The sequence below is a fragment of the Apis cerana genome, linkage group LG12 (genome assembly GCF_029169275.1).
Source record: "Apis cerana isolate GH-2021 linkage group LG12, AcerK_1.0, whole genome shotgun sequence".
Classification (NCBI taxonomy): domain Eukaryota; kingdom Metazoa; phylum Arthropoda; class Insecta; order Hymenoptera; family Apidae; genus Apis; species Apis cerana.
Genome location: NC_083863.1, coordinates 2,105,450 through 2,117,384, shown reverse-complemented (window position 1 = coordinate 2,117,384; position 11,935 = coordinate 2,105,450). Strand labels below are relative to the sequence as shown.

The 11,935-nt window shown below is 31.3% G+C and overlaps 1 protein-coding gene across 4 annotated transcripts in view; it reads right to left on the bottom strand.

The window, feature by feature from the left end:
- Positions 1-227: 227 nt before the first annotated feature.
- The window catches only part of LOC108002637 (protein neuralized), a 176,156-nt gene continuing 164,448 nt past the window's right edge, over positions 228-11,935 (bottom strand). For all 4 annotated transcript variants that reach the window (XM_017064455.3, XM_017064421.3, XM_017064437.3 and 1 more), the window contains 2 exons: positions 9,485-10,053; positions 228-6,827 (listed from right to left, as the gene is read on the bottom strand). In XM_017064455.3, coding sequence (XP_016919944.1) covers positions 5,705-6,827; positions 9,485-10,053 — 1,692 coding nt within the window. In that variant the 3' untranslated portion in view covers positions 228-5,704. The remainder of the gene's footprint in view (positions 6,828-9,484; positions 10,054-11,935) is intronic.

Genomic DNA, 11,935 nt, shown 5'->3' with positions numbered 1-11,935 from the left:
TCTTGTTTTGAATAACGTAAAAATTATACGTAAAAAAAAGATACTCAAAATGATGTTCTTAACAACATATTTTTTTATTAATATTGGTGAAAAGAAAACTAATTGACAGAGCAAAACATTTTTTTGAATGAAAAAAAAAAGTTAAATTAAATAATTACCACACTAATTAATTTCAATACTTCATTTATAAAAGGATAAAAGAGGATAATAATTGTATTAAGATAAAATTCATAGATATTACAGGCTTTTTATTGTGTAGGACAGCACGCGGCTACACGAATTATATTACATATGTATAAATTCGTAATCGACAGCTTTACAGTTACAGAAAACTCTTATCGCACATAGAATCATCTTTCAATCTTGAGGGAAGGGAAAAGGTGACATATTTTTTTCTTTTTTATCCAAACTGCGATGTAACAGATAATACACTCGGTGTAACATGATATGAAAACGCGCGCGCGCGCGTCTCGAATCGTTTTCATTCCTGACACATACGCTTTTAAATTTGCTCTTCGTGCGTATCTCGCCGAGTGGTACAAAAAACTCATGATAATATTAATAATAATAATAATAATAATAATAAAAATAATAATAATAATATTAATATCAATAATAATAATAAAAATAATAGTAAAAATAAAGAAAAGTGTCCTCGCATGACAATCGAAAAAGGAAATTCCAACTTATTGATTGAATATGTCTATTATATAAAAAAAAAATGTTATGTTTGTATGAAAAATGGTGAGAGATGGTTGGGTAAGGCATATGAGAAGAACCACAATAACGATGATGAAAATAAAAAACATCGATTGATCGGTACACCGATATATAAATGGTAATAAATGTCAACACGACGACAATGAAGCGGTGACATCAACGAGAACGTCTGTTCATTCAATCCTTAGAATAATCAATATGTATCTATAATATCTAGAATATCGTTCATCTATAAAAAAATTACCATTGATCGTATATTTTGTAGGTTACGTTCAATGGAACAGAATTTTTATTTTTCTTCATTTTATTTATTTAATTTTTTTTTTTTCATTTTTACTTTTGTAATTTTTTGATAATATGCGAAACGGAAAGAGCGAATATTGAACGTGGAGAACGACGTTTCGCCTTTGTCACTTTTCATCGAAGTCGAACGCGATTACGGCTATTATGATTCTATCGTAAATAGAGTATCCTAATAAAAAGATTCTCGTTACGCATGTTACGTGACTTTTTTATGTTTTGCTCGACACGCGCGATAATAATTAGCAAATTTTTTTCATTTAAAACTTTGTATTTTATAAAATTTCTGTTCATTCTCTCTCGCTCTTTCTCTATCTCTCTCACTCTCTCTATCTTTCTTTCTTTCATACATAATCAAATACACTTATACATAACCTTTCATAATCTTTTCTTATTCTCTCATTTTCTATCTCTTTCATACTCAATCGCTTTTTTTTAAGATCACCTCTTTCTCTTTTTAATTCAACAATTATCATCATCATTATCATCATCATTACCTCATCATTTCTTTTTTGGATTGGCAGGCGAGTTAAAGCTGCCGCTCGCTGGACTAGAGATTTCACTACTGCTTTATTGCGCATCCGTTGTCCGACACGACAATATTCTTCTTTCACTCTTTATGTCTCTATCTCTCTCTTTTCTTTCTCTCTGTCGCTTTGCTCTCGCATCTTCGGGAACGGCAAAGAACCGCAATCCCAATTTTTGTGATCTCTTTCTCTTCTCTCTCTATCTCTCCATACTATCATTATCTCTTACTTTCTCTTTCCAGCGAATGTTTATTTTTCATTTTCTTTTCTTTTTTAAATATATTCTTATGAACACTTCTTTTCCACGCGAACAAATTTGCACTTATGAACAATTTGTTTGCCAGGAGAAGAAATGTTTGACGCAAATCATTTTTTTCGCCGGTACACATAAGTGTGAAAATCGTTGAACGAGCAAGCACAGTTTGTCTAATTGAACACATAGAACATTGATGTGATAGGCAGTAAAGATTTTTTGTTATATGATGCGTTTGTTTTATAAAATCATTGGAATAAAAAATTCGAAATTAATTTTATTACAAATAGCAATGCCATTTGATTTCTCATTTATAATTTAAAAAAATAATAAAATTTGCATTTCAATTCTGTAAAGACTAGAATAGCAAAGTGGCAGTTGTGTTTTGAAGCTATGTAAAATTTATTTTTATATTTTATGTAAGAATATTTTTAAGTACTTAAATCCATATAAATATGTAATATTTTTATATCTTAAAATATATTACATAAATACGTAATTCGCAACAACTTAATATATTATTTATTTCTTGAATAGAATCATAGTAATAATATTTGATTATTGTCAATTCATTTTTAGGCATAAAGTATAATACATCATCTTTTGTAATTTTATGTAATGTTATAGTAAAAAATTCAAATCCTATAAATAATTCATTTTCTATTCAATATAATTTTTAATTTCCATCAATCTCATCTTATTCAAACGCATCACAAAAATAATCTACTCGCAACTACTAACGATTTCTTAAATCAAAAACGAAATCAAATCAAATCAAAATATACACACTGCGTTGCTCGTTTCTTTATCCTCACAAATTTTTCAAATACTTCTATAATTGTGCGCTAGGCTCAACAGAGCGGAGGCATAGAGCTCAATCACTAAAACGAATGATCGGGAGACGAACTTCTGGCCAGGGCGATCTCTGTCGATCGATAGGAGAAAACTCAGACGAGCAACGCGAGTCAAACGACGCAAGATGCCGACTGTCGGTAAAATGTCTATAAGGCACGGCCTCGAGGATGTTCGTCTCTCATCGTCGTTAAGATTTTTTCTTTTTTTTTTTCTTTTTTTTTTTACGTCTGATAGCCGGGTGGAAGAGAGAAACGTCGCCGCCTTTGGCGAGTCTCATTACTGTACGAAAATAAAGCGATTTCACATGGGGAGGATGATCCTCTGATGTTCAACTGACCGTGCAATGAGATTATTGTTATCATTTCACGACCAGTCAATTTCATATTTTGCCCGCATCAAAATAATGCAAACTCGTGGGGCAGTGATTACTCGTCCAGACAAATTACAATCGCAAAACATATATTCGAGACATTAAATAGTAATAGAATGATCATACGAGACGCTACAAAATTCTATAAATTATTTTTAGTCCATAACAAGTGAGAAACTCAATGGTCGAGAGAGATTAGATATCATAATCAAAAGAATCATAGAAACTTAATTATTCTATTATAGCGTTGGATTATAAGATTATTTTTAGATATCGAAGATATAAAAGTTTGATAAACTAACGTCTGCTTGACTATTGAGCTTCTCAAATAATTTCCTTTTAGTCGTCAACACTGATAAAAGCCTCTAAACATTGATTCTTAAAACGCTACGCAATCTAATGTATAGTAACTTTGCTTGTACTTTTGTCGTTTCAATAAAGTTAGGAATATAACGCGGAGGTTTGCAGTTAAAGATATGTGTAACGTCTCGTTGGATCGTTTCCATAATTAATAGTATATGAACAATTTTAGGCTTTTGTTGCCTCGATTTTTTAATACTCGAAGTTTTCGAACTTGAACTGTATCTTTTTGGAAATTTTCAATACTATAATACGTTTATAATACAATTAATTCAATATTGATTAAACTTCAGTATTATTAATTAAAATTTTAATTATTATGAGATAAGAAAGTTTGCTTCAATATTTGGAATTATATTTTTATATTTTTAATATTTTTCAAAATATCAAAAATTCTTTTCCAAAAAAACATAATTTACATTCGAAAACCTCAATCGCCACAATTAGACTAATGCATCAGTGTCATAGTCCAATATAAATTTTGAACATCTTATTACGATCTGCGCATTGTAATTGCCGGAAACGAGTCTACGTTCGTTTTTTGTGTGGCATTGGAGGCGCGCGAACTTGGTAGAAAAACGGTAACGCTAAATTCTAAAACGTATCAAAAACCATCGTCCTTTTAAGGCTGGTTGCATGAAAGAGGCTGCGTACGAGTTTGTTGAAAACGTACACAGAGCGGGGAGGAATCATGTCGCGTTGTTTCTTTGGTAATACGTACGACGTAATACATAGCAGTCGATTATACACACACCACCATTTATGGTACCGTTCGAACCGCTAATAATTTCAAAGTTACAAATACATATCCAAGCGTTATTGTCGAAAGTAACAAACGAGGAAAGGACACGCGCTCGCGCGTCTTTTTGCAAGCTCGAGGACACGATTATGACGCGGTCGTTCCAACTCTGCGAGAGCAAATTAAAAGACGAAGGAGGAAAATGAATAACATAAAACCCAGATAGGGGTATAAAAGCGACATAAATCTAACCTACGCACGCCCTAGGCGCCTGTTTTATTAATCACACGAGGCATATTTTTTTAAATCATTAAATAAAAGTCACGCTACGATATCGATCTCGACTAAAGTTGGATACAAATGGCGATACTTTCGTCGATACGATGATTTATTCGCCTGCAGTGATAAAAAATAATGGTACTCGCCGATATAGTTATCCTCATATAAGAATAACTTACGACTATTGTCGTTGTTGAATCATGAATAATATTACTAATCATACAAATGAAAATAATAACTAAAGGCTGAGAATAGTAACAGCAGTAAGTTGTAATGATAATAACGGTAGCGATAATATTATATATAATATCGATTGTGAAAATATCTAAGATTAATGTTACTCTCTTTCTTTCTTTCTGAATCTCCTCACTCATTCGTTTTTCTATCTTTCATACGTTCATTCATTTCCTTTATTCTCTGTCAAGCTCAAAGGCATACACGCGTACACAGAATCTTTACGTCTCTCGTTTGAAACTGGTATACGGTGTGCGTACGAAATAAATAAAAGATTTAAGAGGCAATACTAAAAACCAAAATATAACAAATAAAACTTGATATACAAAGATGTCGGTTGAAACTTATTTTTTTACAAGTTACAAGAAATATAATTTTGCACTAAATGAAACGAAACAAAGATAGAACCGTTTCGCTTCATTTAGAATAAATAAGAGCAATTAAATTATAAACAATTAAATTGCTCTTTAATAAATAAGCCTCGATTGATATTTTTGCGTATCAATTTTTATTTTTTTTTTTTTCGGTATTTAGAATCCTTTAAATTTTCCATCTATTTCGTGCGAATACCTTGTATAGTTCAGCAATATAAATCTCATTGATATTACGAGGATAGCAAAACCGTCGATGAACCAGAACCTTTCCCGTCTTCACGATCCAACGAAGATATTCCATATGTTCTCGTCTTACATATCGATTTGGTAGTAACAAACGTAATTTTAAATCACTTCTTTCCATCCGAAACATCATTTCTACATTTTTTCTCATTGTTTGCTAAAGTTCTAAGATCCTGAGAATCTCGTAACAATCAAACTACTCATCAATATAGGACCAAATCTGCGGAAGAATTAGCAGAAGAATAATTGGACGCTTCTACGTAAGTCCGTTATCGAAGATATTATTTATCCTAAGCATAGTTTCTCCACAGACGAGAACACCAAAACGTTGCGTACGATGAATTGTACGATGAAAACGGCGTTTGCTTGTTTCGAGAGGACGAGTTAACGCGAGCTGGCCAGGCATCAGCCCCTGGAACCGTTCCTTTCGCGGATTGGCTGCGCCATCGTTCAGGATCTGTAGATCCGGATCACGTCCCTGATGGTCGCTCGACAAAGTGGGCAATGTCCGCCACCTTTGCCGCGCCACTGTTGGGTGGCGCAAGGATAGCACATACACATGTGGCCGCACATGTACAGCACACTGTCGATGCTTCTTTCATAGCAAACTGAACATTCGTTGGGCTGCCCAGGCGTAGGTTGGAGGCCCTCGCTCCATTGTTGCAGATGGGAAGACGCCTGAGAGATAAGGGTACCATCGAGGCTCTGGTAATTCACTGGCTCCACATAAGTGGAGGATCCCGTGCTGGCCATAGTGCCTGTCAGAGGTGGCGAGGATTGTCTGGATGATCCAGGATGCAACGTTGACGCCGTGGATGCGGTGGCAGCTGTTGCTGGAAGATGAACGTGCTGATTTCTGTGTCCGGCAGAGGCGTAAGTGGGTTGGGGAGTAGACGAGGACGGTGTGACGTAGCCTGTTTGAGGCGGAAGATTCACCACGAGCACGGTACCTCCGCCTATGGCTGGTTTAAACTGAACCATTTCCGAGAATCTGGACAGTTCTGTGGCCGCGTTACTGTGATTACAGTGTTGCTGTTGTTGTTGTTGTTGCTGCTGTTGCTGTTGCAACACTGTCGCCGGTGAAGGATTGCTTTGGCGCTGTCTAGGTGGTGACGTAGGCCTCTCGGCAAGCATCCTGACTTGTTGCGTGCTGCCGTATACGTCGAAAAATGCCCACAATTGAAGACTTTGGTCCACGTGCATCACTACGTTCGGTGGTCCGCCATTTTTGCTCATTTGGACCTCTCCAAAGTGAGTCACTGTGAAGGCTATTTCGTCACCGGGTTGAGGACTCGACGCGACATGTTTGGAGACTACCCAATACTCTGGACGATCCAATAGAAGATCGCTGTCGTCTGGCAGATCCTCCGGAGTGAGTCGAGCCGGATCGCAGGATGTCAGGCCTAGAGCGAGGGCGCCGACGTACATCGGTTCCGTGGCTAAGATCTGAACGACCAAACGTTCGCCTAGCAGCAGTGGTTGGCTTGTGAATGCATAGCCATGACAGAATTCCGTGTCAGTCCTTGTCGCCACGCACTGTTGATTACTGAAACGGATGTTTCTGCCTCGAGTTCTGAAAAAATGAAGAAATGAAGAAACAATTAGAAAATCGTTTAATTTTGAATTGAAAATGTAATAATCAATATCTAAAACAGATTATAAATTCTAAGTTTTAATTTATTTTTTCTAATTTCAATATTTAAATTCTAAAAAAAATTGTATTCTATAAATAATAATAATAGTCATATATATCAAAATTTAATCTATGAAATGCAATTTTTCTGAGTATAGATAATTTTTTTTAGAATTTAAAACTTGAGACTATGATCTATTTATTGTAGAATTCAATTATTAAATATTTGCTTTTGTTTAAAGTTTTCAAGTTTGAATCCATAAGAAATTTTATCATAGCATAACATTATAAGTAGTTTTTTTGATATTGATGTTTTTATATCACGTTAATTTTATAATTATTTAGACAATTAAAAAATTAAGAAAAGTATATTTTAAATTAAATTTAATAGAAGATTAAGATCTTTTGGTTTATATATAATAAAATATAATAAAATGTTAAGATCATTGAATGCAATTCCCATTTAAACAATAATAAATATATTTGAACAGTAAACACTTTATTAAATTTTTATTAAAAATATTAATTCAATTCATAAAGTATATATTGAATATTTTAAATATGAATGTTTTTTCATATGCGATTAACTATGATTTTCATTATAAATGGAATATTTTGCATAATATATAAATTAATTAAATTATTTAAATTATTTAAAGTTTTTATCAAGTAAGTTTTTCGTTTTCTCGTGAGAAGTTGAAAATTTAGACTCTTTATTGAATTAAAATACATGGAATCGTCTAAAACGAACTTATTAGTATTCAATCATTGTAAGACCACGGAATAGGCTACATGCGTGACGGAAATTGAGTTTGAGGACAAACGATACCGGAAAACGATTCTAATTGAACAATATAGCCACGAACGAATCGATAGCATACTATGAAACCTTATGCCAATTCAATTTTAATTTTATAATTAAATTATCTGAAAACTTCAAAACGAAAACATTTTCTTAGAATAGTATTTAATTTTGTTGTTATTTTAATTAAACAATAAATTTTTTAAAAAATAAATTATTAAATATTTTCGATGATATTATATGAAATAGTAAATTTTTTATTAATTTTGAATCAATCAAAATTTTATATAAATAATTTAGAATTCTTAAAACTTAATATTATTAAAATCTATCACATTGCTTAATTTGTATCATTTAATTAATATATTAATAAATAAAAATAGAATATTGTTTTAATCGTTCTACTGTAAAAAAAGTTTTTAAATAAATTTAATTTACAGTACAATAGAATTCCATTTATCGAAATTTTCATCAGTACTTAATTAAGTGAACTTTAATTAATGAACTTTTGTTATCTGAATTAATTTCAATCAATAAATACTTTGATTTTTATTACAAATGAAATTGAATTATAGGTTCATAAATTTAATATATTTATAGAAAAATATTCGTCTTTTTACTTCACAATTTTGAATGATGAATAAATTTGTTTAAACTAAATACGAATAGTAATTAATTGGTTTATTGCTAGTGGAATAATATATAATTCAAATTTTGTCAATTCATGAAATACATGAATTACTTGAATTTATTTTTTCGAATTCAACCAATGAGATGTATTCAATGTGGCTTGATTTCTATTTAAATGCTGTGATTAGCCAATGTTTTTTATTAAGTAAGTCGTTAAAATCGAAACGAAAATTTTTGCAACGGAAAATATCGCTTAAAATTTCAGGAATTTCTAGTTAATCGAATAATGTTAATAATCCAAATTTTTTAGACGCTCTATATATTTTATTGCAATATATTGCACACTTAAGCATCTATAATCAAATATGGACGCTCAAATGAGAAAGTAACTACTAAAAATTCAAATGAAATAAGAAAATGAGAGAATATAAAATAAAATATCAATATCCTACATGTTTATTCACGAAAAAAATGGCGAAGATAAAAAGTATGGATATATATTGCCTCACTTTTGATATTATTATTTCGTGTCATACATATTTTCATAATTGGTTATCATCTACAATCGAATCAACTTGACAAAAAAAATAAATGAATACATCGAGTATGATTAAAACAGAATAATAATTTCAAAGAATTGGTGAAATTGATTTCAGAAGCAGAGTAATTATTGACAAAATATGTCCTTTCATAGTTTACAAAAGTCCTACTACTATGTCAACACACTGTGTTCATGCAGAACAAACGGAGATCCCTTGTTTCTCTTCTGCTATTTTTCTTGCCATTTTTTCATGGACGAACAGTACATTGATACGTGCCGAAACAATTAACGATTGGTGTCAAGTTTCATACGGCACGCTCGAAACTCGCTTCGAGGTCCAATTTCCAAGAAATTAGTGGGAATAGAGACGATGTTTCTAGTGAGCAATATGTAAATAGAATTCTATTGTATAAAATATCAACAATATCGTACGTATATATTGTATTTTATTTGATAGATATTTTTCAACTTTTTCCCCTTATACCCATGTCTCCTCTTTGTTCTATCTCAAGCGCATTGCAAAAAGGGGGTCGATAAAAACCGATCATCCTGATACTCGATCGAAAGGTGCCCTTCGAGCGATTAAAATCAGAGACAAAGGGAGATCGTCCCTAAGATACTCACGAGTGGAAGGGTAACGGCGTGAAGATGACACCGGGAGGCTGAAACCTGAGTCCAGGCAGCTCGACGTCGGGCTCGTGATGGATCGACATGCCCTGCATGGACGGAACTATAATCCTCTCGACATCTCTGCTCGCGTTGCTCGCGTCGTCCATGGCCGAATGCCTGCTGTGTTGCGCGTTATCCTCGTTGCTGTGCTCGGTTCCTCTTCTGATGTTATTGAAGTGTTGTCTGTTAGGATCGACGAACTCGATCGCTGTGCTGTTACCGTACACATCGATGATGGCCCATAATGGGCCCCGTGTCTCGACACCGCTGAAGAACACGCCCTTTTCCTCGCCATTAATGCCGAAGTGCACGTCCCCTGCGGACGTGACGTAATAGAAGAGCACCGTGTCCCTTTCGGCGAATCTCTCGGCCATGGCCTTCGCCCAGTAACCGGGTTTGTTGGTCAGGTCTGGGCAGGCGTACCTCGGAAGCCCATTTCTGAGGTTGATCGGGTCGTTGCTGGTGAAACCGAAACGGATCACGCCGCTCCAATTGTCCGAGATCTCGAGGAATTTGACGCAGACCTGAAACGAGACGTTAGAGCAAGTTGTTAATTCGATTTCTTTTTTTTATTTTTTTGGACAAGTGGAAGAAGAGGAAGATTAAATATAAACTTTTATTTATCTTTAGTAGTATAGTATTTGAGTTAAGAGTTTAAATTATGTGATGTATATATGTCATGATTATTTTTGCATGAATGTAAATATATATACGCATTATGAAAATTAATATATATTATTTCATTCAATGTAGATGAGAGTAATGTAATGTAATGTAATAAGAATAAAAATGATATAGTAATATAATGGAATAAAAAATAAAAATTTATAATATTTATATTAATATTAATTATATATTATAATAATATAATATATATGATATAATAACAACGAAAAATTCGTGAAATGTATCTTTAATAATGAATGGTAACACTTAAAAAGTTAAATACAATAGTTATTCCAAAATAACAGTGGTCATTTTCCCTTAAAAAAATTGTGTATTTATAATATACAATAGCGTTCGGTTAACTGTCACACAACGTGACTAAAATGCGGCAATTATCCAGGAAAGTAGGTGTTCTGAGAATTGTTTGCGGCTTCTTTCTCGATTTTGTTCACTTCATTGACTCGTAAGAAAGAGAAAACTTTTTTCCCACTCATAAGAAATACGTTTGTATTTGTTTTATGATATCTTAAATCTTTAATATCTTTTTAAAAGCTTGTAAAAAATTGGAAGTTTTCAGTTTGAAAAATTGGTTGGAATAATTCTATAGTTGGTTAACCGAGCATTATTATATATTTTAAAACATTAAAAAGTTTACATATTAGATATTTTATTGTTATTTTATAATTATTAACTTGAATATTTTTATAATTTTGTAATTAATATTATCAAATATGAAATTTATTATGATTCGAAAAAATAACAATTTTCTAAATCTTATTTAATTTCGATATAAAAGAAAAATTATGATAATTAACAAATTTTATTTAACTATTGCCAAATGTGAAATTGATCAAATTTTTTTTCAAATTATCAAAATATTAATACATTAATATCAATACATTACATGGTAAATTTAATTAACAATTTTTTTAAACTGCCATAAATAATTTTATTTTTTCAACAAATAATGTTTCTTCCTAATAAAAATAATTTCTAGTAAAAAATAATTTTAGATAAAGGAATTCGACTTGGATTTAAAATCGATTGAAGGAAATTATAAGAATTCTTAATTCATTCATTAAAATATTATAATTAATAAGAAGTTCAAAAATATTTATATATAATTTAATAATATGCTTAAAAAAATAAAGCACTTGTATTATTTTAATATTAATTTTATATTAAACTTATTTTTTTCACCCAAAATATGAAATATTAAAAACAATTTTTTCAATTTTATTTTTTTACTTTATTATATATTTTAGAATTGACTATAATGAATCGTTAATTTTAATCTGAGAATTTGGTTATTTAGGTTGGATATTGGAATTATTTTATATTAAAGATTTTTCTTCTATATTTTACAGAATTGTAAGAATATTATTGATATAGTGCATAAGTTTACAATATTTGGATTCTTATTAAGTAATTTAATTATTTAAATTATTATTGTCATAAACTTATGATTTTGTGTTTCTTAAGATCTTATTATTTTATGTTTTGAAAAAATTGATTATAAAATTATTAAGTTATTATCATTAAATAGTTGTGTTAATAAGTTATGACTTTTGTGTTTATATTTTCATTAAATGTTAATTCTAATTTGGTAATTGAGAATTTGTAATTATTATACTTTTTATAACAGTTAATTCACTGAACTCTAAAATTTCGTGTCATTACTCGTTAATAATCTGAAATCTACGAACTTTAAAAAAATTTCTATTAGGCAATAAAATCAAA